This window comes from Monodelphis domestica, chromosome 4 (genome assembly GCF_027887165.1).
Source record: "Monodelphis domestica isolate mMonDom1 chromosome 4, mMonDom1.pri, whole genome shotgun sequence".
NCBI lineage: Eukaryota > Metazoa > Chordata > Mammalia > Didelphimorphia > Didelphidae > Monodelphis > Monodelphis domestica.
In genome coordinates this window covers 40,772,859-40,788,263 of record NC_077230.1, presented here as the reverse complement: position 1 = coordinate 40,788,263, position 15,405 = coordinate 40,772,859, and the positions used below count along the sequence as shown (strand labels likewise).

Genomic DNA, 15,405 nt, shown 5'->3' with positions numbered 1-15,405 from the left:
GTAGGTGCTTAACAAATATTGGAAGAATGAATGGTAGTTCTCTCATTTGTACTTCAACGAGTGACAGCTTAAGAGAGAATTTTGTCATAGATTCTAGTTTTGAAATATTTTCCCCATCTCCTTCCTCTCTCCCTGATATAACATATACTTAATTGATATATTATACTGACCTAGATGTCTATCCCGAACTTTCTCCTACCAACCTTAGTCTTTACAGCCTCAAATGAATCTTGTTTTGATTTCATTTGAAAAAAGTTAAACTTTATTTTGAAATTACACACAAGACTAACCAAGTGATACTTAATGACAATAAATGAAAATATGATGTCCTGTGATAAGTCATTCTTCCAGGTGTTCACTGATAAGTGAGGATGTTATTTATAATTGGAATCAGCAGTTTGCCCTGTTCTGTATTTCACTGTGGAGGAGATCAAAGCTTTATGTGGATTTGAATGGTGTAGAATAGCATACAAGACCTTTTTATGTCAATTCTTTAAAAAAAAAAATTTTTTTTCAATTATCAAGCATTTTTTTCCCCCAGTCATTTTCCTCTCTCTGTTGATCGCTCCTCCCTTCTATCCCCTAGCCAAACTGGAAAAAAGGGAGGGAGGAAAATCTTTTTCATAAATAAGGGTAGTGAAGCAAGACAAATTCCAATATTGGCTATATCCAAAAATGAATGTCTTCATTTTGCATATCAGTCCCTAAACTGTCAGAACATAGGTAGGATTATTTGGTCCCTTGGAATCATGGTTAAACATTGGATGAATCAAGTTCTTGTGTTTAATCAAAATTGTTTTTACAGTGTTGCAGATTAGGGGGTTCGTAACCTGGAATGTACAGACTTCAAGGGATGTGGGTGGATTTCAGGGGATCTGTGGACTTAAATAAGAAATAGTACATATTTTCACCAACTTCAACTTTGAACCCCCTTTCTCCCTCTCCCTATAGCTACCTGGATGAATTCATTGTATTGCTTACCCCAAATTTTTGCATGTATATGTGTACATGTACAAGTATTCATAAATAAGCAATCCTACTTTTTTCTGGCTCAGATAAAAGTGAGGTTCATATGATAATTGTTCCTCCTATCACTTCCATGTTTTATATATCCTCACGTATTCAGTGTTGAGAATTAAGTCCCATTCTCTTTCTCATTTCCCTACTGTATTTCTTTTTCATCTCCCTTTTCTTTCCACTCAAGCTCATAAATACAACAAAACAACATCCAAACCCTCTGTTTAATTTAATTTGCTAAGACCCTAAAAGACACGTGAATTTTGAAGAGATGATTGTCTTTCCCTTTATTAGAATTAGCACTTTTTTTTTTTTAAGAAGAATTTCTCCCCATCTTGATTTAGTCCCATCCAGTTATTTATTTCAGAGAGAGTAGGAGAGCTTGACCTGCAGTCTGGGAGGTCCAAATTAATCCATTTAGACACTTATGTAATTCCAAGCAAGTCACTTAACATTCATCTGTCTCAGTTTCTTCATCTGCAAAACAATAGCACCTACTGGGGGGGGGGGTGGAAGGGGCAGTGAGATAGTTCAGTGGATTGAGAGCCAGACCTAGAGAGTCTTGGGTTCAAATTTGACCTCAGATTCTTTCTAGCAGTGTGACTCTGGGCAAGTCACTTAATCCCCATTGCCTACCCATTACTGCTCTTCTGTCTTGGAACCAATGCACAGTATTGATTCTAAACTGGAAAGTAATTTGTTTTGTTTTAAAGAAAGTTCTTTCTATTTTCACTTTCTCATCTGGTTCTAGACAGTTTTTCTTAATGATTTCTTGAATATAATAGGTGTTTGTTCGTTTTTTATTAGGACTTCAGCAGTGTCTAGATTATCTCTACTTGGCCTATCCTTGGCGAAGTCATGGGGGGGGGGGGGCAGGGTTGTTTTATAAAACTCTGTACCATCTGTCTTAAAAGTATCCAGAAGAGCTGTAAGGGCTATGCAATGGGGGTTAAATGGCTTGCCCAGGGTCACACTGCTAGGAATTGTCTTAAGGACAGATTTGAACCCAGGTCCTCATAGCTCCATGCCTAACTTCATTTCCCCTGAGCCACCCAGCTGCCCTCGAAGAAGCTCATCTTTTACGTATAAGATTTTTTTTTTAAATCTCTTGGCTTCATCTCTTTCTAGTATTCTTGTCCTTGTGACCAGGCCTTTATTTCCCCCCTCTTTGAGGCTTTGCTTGGTGTTTGTTTGCCCTGGATTTTTGTGTCAAGGGCATTTCTTGACCCGTAATATTTATTCGTAGGGCTTAGTGTCTTCTCTCAGTTTCAGTCCTCATTTTCTGATTTGTGACTCTGTGCCAAGACCAGGCTTTAGCCCCTCCTGCATTCTTGAGTGAGAGATTTAGGGCCTGCCTATTTGGTTTTAACTTCATTTTCTGGGTTCCTGCTGCTTGCTTTTAACCTCTCCTGGTCAGTTTATATATATATATATATCACTGGCAGACAAGTTTCCAGCCTATATAGATTGAGGTCAAAATATTCCAGACTCCTCCTTCCCTGTACTTTTTGGTTTGAAGACTATGGAGCTACCTTTGCTAGATTTTTACTAGAATATTCTGGAACTGAGTTATTTTACAACTTTTCATCCCTCCATATTAACCAGAAGTCCTTTTTTTTTTTTTAACCCTTACCTTCTGTCTTGGAGTCAATACTGTGTATTGGCTCCAAGGCAGAAGAGTGGTATGGGTTAGGCAATGGGGGTCAAGTGACTTGCCCTGGGTCACACAGCTGGGAAGTGTCTAAGGCCAAATTTGAACCTAGGACCTCCCATCTCTAGGCCTGGCTCTCAATCCACTGAGCCACCCAGCTGCCCCAGAAGTCCTATTTCTAGGAGAACTTGTTCATATCTTTTCTCTAGGGCATGAAGAAAATTAAGGATGTATCTGAAATAATATTTTTTTTTTGTTTCAAGATTTATTAAACCTATTTTAGTTATGATTGCTTTCTATATTGTATACAAGTGTTTATAGTTTCTTTTTAATCTTTAGGAAAGGGAGGTAAAAATAGACGCAGAGGAAAGAATGAAAATGAATCTGAAAAAAGAGAGTTGGTGTTCAAAGAAGATGGACAGGGTAAGTGTTACTTTTAGATAAAGCATTTAAAAATGTAAAAATAAATAAAAGCTAAGACTTATCATTAGCCAGTGGTTAGAGTTCAGTGAAATCTTTACTTTGAGATCACCTTGACTTGAAAAATTGGAAAATTATTATTATTAACATATATAACTATAGTACCTCAGGCAGGCAAGTCATTTAACCTCATGTTTCACTTTTCCTTGCTTCTGAAAAGAGTGATATGGGTGTCACACTCAAATAGAAAAGGAACCAGTAACCGTCTCTGGGCTCTGTAGTGACTTAGAAAACCACAAGTTAATGCTATTTTTATTGGATTTTTTTCATTTTGTATAATTTTTTGCTAAATTGTTAAATATTTCCCAATTATATATAAATCTGGTTCTGACTGAATGCCTACAAACTACCTGTTTGACACCTAGGCTGTAGGGTTCCTGTGGCTAGAGGGTCCAATGTTTATTATGTAAAGATGATTTTAGAGTTGTGACTTAAAATCTAGATTTAATTGGTCACCAGAGGAAATCCCAAATAAAATACCCAAGTCAGTCTGGTATTATGGTAATTTTAATTAATATAGAGGGAAGGAATTAAGGAGAAGGAAAGAAGGGGATATAGGATTTCTCCTGCCTGGTCAGTGCCAGGGGGAATTTAAAAATTCCCTGCTTGAAGGGAATTCCCTGAAGAAGATTAGAGGCTTCTAAGAGGATAAAGTTGGAAAGTAAAGGAGGAAAACTCAGCCAGAAACTCACCACGGAACCAGACAAGCTTGTAGCCATGCTAAGATGCTGAAAGGCTCAGCATGCTCCTCTCAGCTAACTCTCCACTGCCAATAAGGGAAAGAGAGTGTCTCCAATCAAGATTCCTCTCGGAGACAGCAAGGGAGCCAAATATATAGACTTTTCACCCTTGTGTCTCCTCCTCTAAATGCCAGTTCCTAGTTCTCATCCTCTTTTGATTAGATTATATCTTTAGAGTTACTTGACCTTTTTGTGATTAATTTAACCATTATAGTTACTTAACACCTTTTTGTATTGGGGCACTAAAAATAGACTTAGCTTAAAGTTCTAGCTTCACTATAAGGTGAGAACTAAGTACCTTCATTGTTCAATCAGGAGATTACAACTTTATCTTCCCCTAAAGTAAGGTTTAAGTAGGGTGGAGTAATTTAAAGTTTACAATTAAGAGAAAAGCACCATAGCAAATTAGTTTAATAGGTGTTGTAGTTTTGAAAAGTCACTACATATTCCCCTTTATGACATGAAATGCAATAAAATTTTACTCTTTGGATTAATTGGGAGAGGAGCCCAATTTGAAAAGCCTGAAATTTAAGATTCCAGTTTTAGTTTCCAAGTATACATAGCAAATCATATAAGACTTAATTAACAAAGTGTTAATTCAAATAGTCATCCTGTGAACATGATTTAATGTATAATTAGAAAAAATTTTAAATTACCATTTCACTTTCATATAAAATTTCAAAATAGACCCTTTACAATGCTTGTTATTTGAAAACAATATGGCCAGCCATGGTGGCACAAGGCTGTTTTCCTTATTCTAAGGAGACTGAGACTGCCAGATAGCTCTCTTCAATGACATAAGCTAATCAGATGTGCACACTAAATCCATTTAACTTTGGTTATTTCTCTTCCACTATTTTTCAGAATATGCCCAGGTGATCAAAATGTTGGGAAATGGTCGACTAGAAGCAATGTGTTTTGATGGTGTGAAGAGGTTATGTCATATCAGAGGGAAATTAAGAAAAAAGGTATATGTGGGGAAAGGAATAGACTGGGTATTGTTTTATAATATTACTAATTAGGAGAAAGTAGTTCAGCACTGGAAATCCTGTAGGATATTTATTGCTAAAAGTTTTCAGATTTCCCTAAGACCTAGAAGCATGGCAGAGTGAAATGAGTACTAGATTGGGATTTGGAGAACTGAGATTCAAATCCTAGCTTACTAGTACTACCAGTCTGATTTTTTTTTACTTTTCCGTTACAAATTCTCTCCCTCTACCCCCTTCCCCCATCCATTGAGAAGGCAAGCTATTCATCCTTTTTACATGCAAAATCATGCAAAACATTTCTGCATTAACCACATGGGGGGGGGGGAATAAAAGCGAACATTACTTTTCAATATGTGCTCAGAGTTCATGGGTTCTCTCTGGAGATGGGAAGCGTTTTTTTTTTTCATCATGGTCCTTTGGAATTGTCATGGATCATTGTATTGATCACAGTAGCCAAATCTTTCATAGTTGATCATCATTACAATATTGCTGTTATGTTCACTGCTTTTCTGGTTATGTTCACTTCAGTTTGTTTGAGTTCATTTATGTCCTCAAGGTTTTTCAGAAACCACCTCCTACCCATATTATTTCTTATAGCACAATAATATTCCATCATACTCACATAAATTTTTCATTCATTCCTCAATTGATGGACATCCCCTTAAGTTCCAGTTTCTTTGCCACCACAAAGAAGAGCTGCTTTAAATATTTTTATGCATATAAATCCTTTTCCTTTTTCTCTGATCTTTGTGTATTGCTAAATATGCACAGTGTAATAGCCCTTTGGGCATAGTTTTAAATTGTTCTTTAAAGTGGTTGGACCAATATGATCTTTTTTATTAGCAAGTCACTTGGTCAGCCTAAGCCATAGCTTCCTCATCTATAAAATGGAGTTGAACTTAAATGCCATCTAAGTCCTTTTGCATTTCTCAGTGATCTTTCCTCACCTTTAATGTATTATCCTGGCATGGATCTTAAGTTAAATCCATTTTGCTTGAGTTCCTAGGTCTAAGAATAAACCAAAAAAAATTGATATCATAGCTGTTAAGCCACAACCAAAGAAAATTGGTTGCATTTAACAGTTGAGGGTTTTGTTTTGTTTTTGTCATTGAGACCTAAGAAACCTTTCTTAGAATAGTGTTTTAAAATGCATAAAATATATAGATCCTACAAAAGAAGCCAATTGTATTTAAAAAGAGTTACCAAGTTCATAAAATTCCAGGTTAAAAAAACCTTCTGAAATATGATTTTGCAACCATATGGCTAGCATGTTGATTTTTAAAAAATAAAACATCCAGGGGGCAGCTGGGTAGCTCAGTGGATTGAGAGTCAGGCCTAGAGATGGGAGGTCCTAGGTTCAAATCTGGCCTCAGACATTTCCCCAGCTGTGTGACCCTGGACAAGTCACTTGACCCCCATTGCCTAGCCCTTACCACTCTTCTGTCTTGGAGCCAATACACAGTATTACACAGTATTGACTCCAAGACAGAAGGTAAGGGTTTATTAAAAAATAAAACATCCATTTAAATGAACTTTTCACACAACTTATTTTTATATATTAATATGGAAATTAATATACCCATCATTAAATTAGTGTGTTGTACCTTCATTGCCTCATCTGGTCCTGAGATTATTTATTTAAATCTTTTTATTCCCAGTACCATCAAAGTAAAATTTTAAAATGGTCTTGAAAATTAAAGAATAAATATAAGTATGGTGAATCACTGCTCAAACTCAAGAAAGCACAATTTTGATATTTTATGTCCTCCAAATAACAGTAATCAGCTAAGGAAATGTCAAGCAAAGATACTAATATAGGAATGGTCAGCTTTTAAAAATTGTATCTTAGGAATTTGAACATTCATGCAAGTATCTTATGGGTATGTTAGAAGGTAAAAGACTGCTAACTTTGAAAGCAGCCAGTATGTAAAAAGAGCATTAGTTTTGTACTAAGGACCTACACTCAACTTTCAGTTCTGCAAATTTACCATCTCAGGTACCTTGAGCAAATTGTTGTGCTCTCTGGGAGTCATCTGCAAAATGAGAGAATTGAATGAGATGTGACCTTTTTAAAAGGTTTGCCTAGTTGTAAATATATGATCCTACAAACAGTACTATGGTTTCTGTGAAGCAAAATACTCAATTTATTTGCTTATTATAGAAAAAAATTTAAAAAAACTGTAGATCTATTCCATTTTCTAAAGTAAAGACACCCCTCCAAAGTTATAGATGTGTAAATTTAATTATCATACTGTAACACATTTCATTTGTATAGCATACATGATTTAAATAGTTCATCAGATTTATGTATTATATTAAAGGGAGGCAGTTTTAAAATTCCAAAAACTACTAGGGTAGGGTAGGGTTCCCTCCTGTATAATACTATTCTCTCCAATGCAAAATGATTCTCTGACTGAAGTTGCAACAGGTATTTCATAATTTATTGTTTAAATTTAGGAAGTATAGAGCCTAAACTAAAATTAGAATATGCTGCCACCAACTTGTGGTAGTAGAACTCTTATCAGCATGGAGGCTAGAAGAAACCATATTAGCTGAGATCCATACTAGAATCTTTTTTTTTTTTTTAGCAAATTGTAAAATTTTGTAAAACCTTAAAGTAGCTGGATTTTTTTCACATTGCTGGAAAATATATTAATAAAACATTGGGTTTCTTAATTTACATATGTAAGAGAGGAAAATGCAAAAGAGAGAAATCTAGTTACTTCATTCTCAAAACCCTACTGTTAAATAATCAATGGTTTATACTTTTCTAATTTGTCTTTCCTATGATGGCTCCAAAAAAAGCTTAAGTACCTTTTGTTTACACCAGAAATTAAATACAGCATCAGAAGAACATCCTTATTTTCTATTTCTGACTTTTTCTCCTTTTCCTACATAGAAAAAATAAATATCTACTATTTCGGAGAATAGTCTGTACTTAGGAGTATGAAGAACATTTCGCCCTACTCTGAAGTCTTCATCTTATTTTTCCTGCCTTAGAAAACACATTTTTTACACTACTAGAGGAAGAGGAAGAATATAGTATTACCTTATACTATTCTATAATTCAATATAATTGATTGTGTGTCACCCTTAAAAACAAAGATGATGATTATTTTCAAATTTTGATCAATGTCTCCAGTTTTCACCAAATATATTTAGGCATCTTGCACAATTAATAATTTTTGTCTTTAAAAAAAGATGCTGTCTTAACTTTACTCTAGCCTGTATCTTTCACAACAATAAGAAAATTTGAATTGGTTAAACACTATTTTTGTGTTTGTATGTTTCTTTTCAAATTTTTGCACTAAACTTTTGGGTAGACTTTTGATTTGGTGGAACATTCCATTTTTAAACTTGGTTTTAGTTCTTTAATTGTCTTGAGTTTAGAATTTGTGAATACAATAAGCTATTTATTTGTCTTTCATAGGTTTGGATAAATACATCGGACATTATATTGGTTGGCCTCCGAGACTACCAGGTGATTATTTACTGTTATTTCACTTGTTTGCCTAACATCCTTGTTTAAAAAAAAAACAATTTGGAGAAACTAGAAACTAAAAACTTAAGAGAAATGATTCTAAAAAGCTCATGTTCTCTCTGACAGTGACCTTGTGATAACATTTTTTTCTGTGTTGACTACTTATTTCCTTGTCACAAAACTTTTCTTAACTCATTATCATAACTTCTTTCAAAATAACATGAATTAAATACATATTCATCTTAACCATGCCTTTCCACTGATAATAAGTCTCGGAAATCTTTCTTTTTCTCTGCTCTTATGGGACTCATTTAAGCACTTTGATTAATCTGTAGATTAGTTGCTTTCTATAAAGATAATTAACCACAGTTATAGGAAAACTTTATTCATTGGACCAATTTTATTTTTCAAGTAAGTATATTACTCTGTAGGAGGTAGTATATTTATCAACAAGGATCTATTAAGTACCTCCTATTTGTAGGCTTCAGCTAGGCCCTGATTAAAATACAAAGAATCCCTATTCTCTATGAGCTTTTTACAAGGAAATAAGTGCATATACCATTTTTTCACAGTATGTAGACAAAATACAAAGAAAAAAGTTAAATATATGAGAAGGCACTAGGAAATTGGGATCAGTAATGGTTTTTGTAGATTCTAAACATTTTCATACTACTAATGTTTTTCAAATTCTTTTGTGAACTTTTTAAAAGTACATGTCATTTCCAATATAGTCCACTTCAGTTGTCTCAATTTATGGAACATTCTATAGCTATAATCCTTTACCTCTCTAATAAGAGAAGGGAAATAGTTCTTCTTTGGTTTAGAACCAAGATTAGTCATCAGAGTGCTAAAATTATCAAATATGTGCATCAATCACCTTACTGCTACTTGAAAAATCATTTAGGAATATATAGAGGGAATCTTAAAAGAAAGGGTGAGGGCAAGTAAATGTTAGGGTGGAAGCTTTACAAGGGAAGAGATGGTTTTCCAGAACAAAAGAAATCAATTTACCATTAATCTTATACTTTCAGAATTCAGTTTGTAAGAAATTGTTGATGATGGTTTGATTTAGCAGACTTTTGAGTGTGTTTTGTCTATATTTTAAAGGATAACAAAGCTGATGTTATACTAAAATACAATGCAGATGAAGCAAGAAGTTTAAAGGCATATGGGGAACTTCCAGAACATGGTAAGAAAATGATACTTATAAATCTTTCTCCTGCTGCATGTTTTTGCTACAGTTTAGGTAAATAAAAATCAAAAGAATTGTCACGTGTTTTCACTTTTGTAATTATCTGTGGAATTTTTGAGTACAAATATCTACTTTGCATATTAGACAGGTATTACAAAAACAGAAGCAGTGATTCCTAGAATAGCACTTCTGGTATTATTTTATGGGACCTCTTTCCCACACTTTATCTCTGACCTTTGGAACAATGTTGCTAAAAGTGATTAATTTGGGGAAATGACAGTAAGACTTAAAAGATTTCTCTTCTGGAAAGAATTGGTGCATAACTAAGCTGAGCCAGAAACAGTGAATTTTGATGTTGATGTGAATTTTTATTGGACAAATCAGTATTTATGGAATTTGAGCTAATCCTAGTTTAAGGAAATCCAGTAGTATTTCTATTTTTTATTTTTTTAATAGATTATTTTCAAATGAAAAAAATGGATGCTTCTTTGTGATACTGTCGTATACAGTATTACAAACAAATACCATTGTTATAAACTTCAAAGGGATTATAGCATTTTCTTATGTATAGTGATTGAATTGGAATTTTATCTTGTGAATGTACTACACATTTATGCTATTAAATGATTAATGAGATATTGTTCTTAATGAGAATGCGTTTTTATTGATATGTAACAAAAAGCTTGTGTAATGTTCTATTTATAGCCAAAATCAATGAAACAGACACATTTGGTCCTGGAGATGATGATGAAATCCAGTTTGATGATATCGGGGATGATGATGAAGACATTGATGATGTATGTACATGAATACATGTGTTCAAATGATCTCAAGAAAGTAGCTCTTGGTCTTTATATCTTTTCATTAAATAAATCCTGATATTTAAGATACAGAGGAATTCAGAAATCAACTTACTAAAGTATAATTTCAAACCCACCAAACATTTATTAACCCCAAAGGGTCAGTTTTCTTTTTGACAATTCAAGTGCAAGACAATTAGCAAAGCTCCATGCTCTGGTCCCTTTTTTTCCTTTTTGACTCAAAAGAACCCTGAAATAGGTGATCTGGGATCTTCATTACCTTTTTCAAATAAGGAAACTGAAGCCCAGAAAAGTTTGCCCAGAAAAATAATTTGCCCACAGTTATATTCCTATTAATTGACAGATCCACAGTCCATCCTTATTCTTACTATTGCACCGTATTCCTTGTCTCACCATAAATATTTATTGAATTAAATCTTTTTTACTTTTTAATACGATTAATATGTTCACCCAAGATAAAAGTGGTAAGCTAAATTTTTTTATTAGCTTTTATCTATGTAAAGTATAATGTGGTCTCAACAGAAGATAACTCTTTTAAAAGTACTAATAACAAATAACATGTAACATGTTACTAAAGAATTAGAATTTTGATATAAATGTTTTTTATAAATGTGGCACTAATATTCTATTATATATTTTTTCTGTTTCATAGGACTTACTAATATCTACAGCTAATTTATTTTAATTTGAACAGGCCTCTCTCTTGTTCTCTCATATATGGAAATGGACACAAAGCTTCTTAAAAATAGAAAAGTAGTGCCACAATTACTAAACCAGACTTTCTAAATTTAAAAGTTATATGCTACATTTGGAGAACTAACAGATTAATAGTTTTGGATGAGATGTATTGGTGGTATATAAAAGAGAATGGTTTTTCTCATTCCAATCCCATAGTGCCCAAGAGCAAACTATTTCATTTCCTTTCTCCTGTTGCTCTATTTGAGAGGAACTGCTAAAAATTTGCTTCCTGTTGAAATAAAAGGTTGGAGTGTTATGGGAAAGTTTTTTGTGGAGGAAATGGTTAATTTGACCCTGAAGGAGTAGTAAAATTTTAAACTGAAAAGAAATTAGAAAGCAACTTCCACACAGAGGAAAAGAATATTTTTATCTCAAGTATGTGCAAAATATGAATGCAAGAATAATCTTGCTGTGTTTGAGTGGGGGGGGGGGACTGACTTGACTGGGTTGAAAGATTGGTGTGAGGAAATGATAGTTTTGGAAAGAGGATAGATGTAATCATGGATCTTAAAGGGTAGGCTAAAAAGTTTTGACTAACTGTAAACAGCAGGAAGTCATTGAAGATTTTTGAGCAGGAAGTGTGACACGCAAATCAGTTGATTTTTACATTCCAACATAATTGTATAAATAAAAATGTGGTTGTTGATCATCAAATAGTTTATATTATAAGATAATGATTGTGATTTTAAAAAAACCTCGTTTTGATTCTCTTATTTACAGATCTAAATCGAACTCAACATTTACATTCCGATTTTTCTGAGGATTGTTCTACTTTGGTATTTTCATTTGGATTTTTGGCCAAGTCCCATCCTGTTAAGAAGAACGAAACTTCATTAGCATGAGTGCAGCTTGTTAAACCAGACTGATTTATTTTCAATGTTTGTTTTAAAATATTTATATTTCTTTAAAAACTGATAATGCTGAATTACCTTAAGTGAAATGTTAAGCCCATTTTTGTCTCTGGTGAATTAGATCTTCAACATTTGGGTAAAAAAACATAACATCTATTTGGTTGTTTTTTTTTTTAAATGCATTACTGCCTTTCCTATTTTGACCACCTCACTTCCAGTAAATTGATGTTTGAATAAATTGTTTGCCCTATGATTATCATGGATTACAATTAAATCCCTAGTTTGAATTTGTGTCTTTTCACTGTACAGAGTCTTTCTGTATCTTCTAGTTGCCTAGAAATTCACTTGAGTTTTTGATAAAATTTAAGGGAGGCAGAAATCTGCATTTAAAGTCATAATGCATGGGTCTGTTTTTCATATTTTAAAAGCATGTGGCTATTTTTATACTGATTTTGATATTACACACATTCTCTCAGTAAATCTCGTTCTGTTGCCACCATAAAGAAGTCAATTTAAAAGAAGCATTTCAAAAATGCAGGTGTTTTAAAATTTGTTTGAGTAGCTATTTTGAATTTGTAGTAGTTTCAGAATTTGAACACTGGGTGGCACTCAATTACCTTAAAACATCAGATATTGTCATACATTAGTTGCAGATTTTTTTTTTGTATTAAACATGCCAAGAAAGTTTCCCCAACAAAAAAAATAAATGATTAATTATCTTTCAAAGGTAAACATGTAGAATATTTTTACAGTACAAGGGCTTATGTTTTAAATGTCATTTTATCTTAACCTTCAGAAGTCGTGTACCTTGCAATATAAAATTTCGGATAGTTTATGTACATTTAAATTACGATGTATAAATGAAAATTTGATGTCAACTTCTAAAAATGAAGCTTTTGTCCAAAATTAAACCCTACGGGTGGAGAAAACAATGGAAAAACAATCTCCAGTTTCTGAATGGAAGGGCCACCCCTAAGAAGTCTAATAAAGACTAAATCATTATGTGGAGATGAACATATTTTAGCCTTACTTTGTGTTTTAGGATGTGTTTTGTTATGCATACATATTTTTTGTACCTTACTGGAATTTATTTTTATTTTTTGGCCTGCACCTTGTGATTCAGTTGGTGTATAAAACTTCTCCCATTAGAGTTGGGCAGCTGTTATACAAGTTTACAGTCTTGGAGAGTTGCCTGGGACACTGAGAGCTTATATGGCTTGACCTATGTTAAAGGCAGGGTTTGAACCCAAGTTTTCCTAATGTCAAGACTGGCTCTCTATCACTCTGCCTCCATCTCAAATTATAGATCTTTATTTCTCCCAACATGTGTTGTTTTTTTTGTTTTTGTTTTTTATTTTTTATTCATTACCAGTAGTGATATATAGTGCTTTGAAGATTTACGAAGAACTTTCCTCACTATAATTCTGTGAGGTGGGTAGCGCAACTATTATCCCCACTTTGTAGATAAGAAAATCGAGTTTGCAATTTTGCCAAGATCACAAAGCCTAGTAAGTGTTAGAGCCAGGATTTGAATTTAGGTCTCTTATTCTGTATCCAACGTTTTTTCCACACCATGCTGCCTCTCAACTAATAGTCATGAAGTCATGTTAAGGGCTGGACTATATAAGGATACAAAAAGCCACATTCTTATTCTATGCAATTCTAAGGAAGAAAATCAAAAATGTAGTTTGAGAAACTTAACATATATTTTGGTCTCCTGTGATCTTATAAATGAGGGAAAATACAATGAAATGGGGGGAACGCTTTATGCTTTTTTTTTAAAACAAGCCAAAAATACTCCACACCAACTTTACTGTTATTTCCTTTGTTATAAACATCAGGTCTTGGAGGTAAGAAATCTGTGAGGGAAGAAGGCATAACAAAACTTTTCTCCATTCTATATCTAGGGAAAGGAGATAGAGCATACACATAACTCAAGTTTGCCTTCTTTATCACTAGCTCTAATAGGTGAGACAAGTGATTGGTTGGGTATATGGGGCTGAAACTTTTGGTTTGCTTACTAATACTTACAGGAAATGGTGCTAAAGGCTCATTTTTGTGATGGTCATCTACACATTCCCATGGTAGACATACTGCCTATGGAGAATTTTATCCAAATGACTAAATGAGTTGCTGGCAGGTGTAATATTAATTCCTTGCTGAATTATGTAATGATTCTCTTGATAGGGAAATATGATTAGCAGATTGATCCAGTAGATTCCGAGTTGATCATCATTTACCTTAGAACCGCAGAAAGCACCTTTATGTGAATGATTATGCCTATGAATTTCATCAGGTATTTTTTCATTATCTGCATTTGCATCTCACACCATTTATGATTGTATTTTTCTGTCAATTCCTATAAGGAAGGCATAGATTCTAAAAAAGATTCTCAAGAGACTAAATGAAACTGATTTATAAATTTTGCTGTGGCTACTTTTAAACCATCATGCATAACAAATATCTAGAACTACTTGCTTTGCTCAGATTAATGTCCATTACCATTGACACTTAATTTAGTGCTCTCAATGCCCAGTAAGATACTCTGTTTCTAGGGTTAAGTCTATTTGATCTAGGATTGAGGTGATAGGGTTTAAGGTTTAGTTGATAAGCAACTCATGTTAGAAAACTTTGGATTGGTTGTGGGATTTATGTAAGGGTTTTTTTCTGATTAACTTTTTTTATAAGAAATTGGAGTGTTCAGAAGAATTCTCTATTGCGTTCTTTGATTCCTGAAACAATGTATACATAGATATTATGGTATGCACAGAGAAAACTTAGAAATTTAAGAATATTTTTGGCAGTATGTATGGTGCTGATGAATTTGAGAAATAGTCAAATTGTCTTTGTTATTGATAATGGCATTTGATTAGAGTGCATCTTTAAGTGCACTTTTTCTTTGCACTATTGCTCTTTCTTCCTCACCTCCCAGTAAGAGTATAGATATGCTATATCACTAAAGTGACTAGATAGCCAAATTATAGAGATTCCTATGTAAAGATTGTGCCAACATTTAATACTTTGACTGTTAAATGCTATTGAAATCTTGGCTCTTTCTGAAGAGATCAATTCATTTATGGAACTTGTAAACACTGCATGTTTAGAAATACTTGTACTTTAGTAATGAATTATCTTTGGTTCATCTACCATATCTATGGCGTTGTGGCTATAAATATACTTGCTTTTAAAATAATTATTTGTGATTGGTAGTTTAACTTAATATCTGTATTACACAAAAATATTGCATTATGATGTTGAGCTAACATCAGTAAGCATAAGCTGGTACTGACTTAAAGCAACCTTAGAGTAGTAATTCCAAGCTTTGAATAAAAAACCTAGATTTATTTTTTTAAGTAGACAAATTATGTGCAGTTAATTATTCTTTTTTATGTTGTATAGAAGTTTTTAAATAGCATCTAATTTTGAAAATGAAATGCTTATTTTC

At 33.4% G+C, this 15,405-nt stretch overlaps 1 protein-coding gene across 1 annotated transcript in view; it reads left to right on the top strand.

The window, feature by feature from the left end:
- EIF1AX (eukaryotic translation initiation factor 1A X-linked) overlaps positions 1–15,153 on the top strand; it is a 32,947-nt gene extending 17,794 nt beyond the window's left edge. The window contains exons 2-7 of the mRNA XM_007493441.3: positions 3,008–3,091; positions 4,753–4,856; positions 8,308–8,358; positions 9,466–9,547; positions 10,256–10,347; positions 11,830–15,153. Coding sequence (XP_007493503.1) covers positions 3,008–3,091; positions 4,753–4,856; positions 8,308–8,358; positions 9,466–9,547; positions 10,256–10,347; positions 11,830–11,835 — 419 coding nt within the window. The 3' untranslated portion in view covers positions 11,836–15,153. The remainder of the gene's footprint in view (positions 1–3,007; positions 3,092–4,752; positions 4,857–8,307; positions 8,359–9,465; positions 9,548–10,255; positions 10,348–11,829) is intronic.
- Positions 15,154–15,405: the final 252 nt, after the last annotated feature.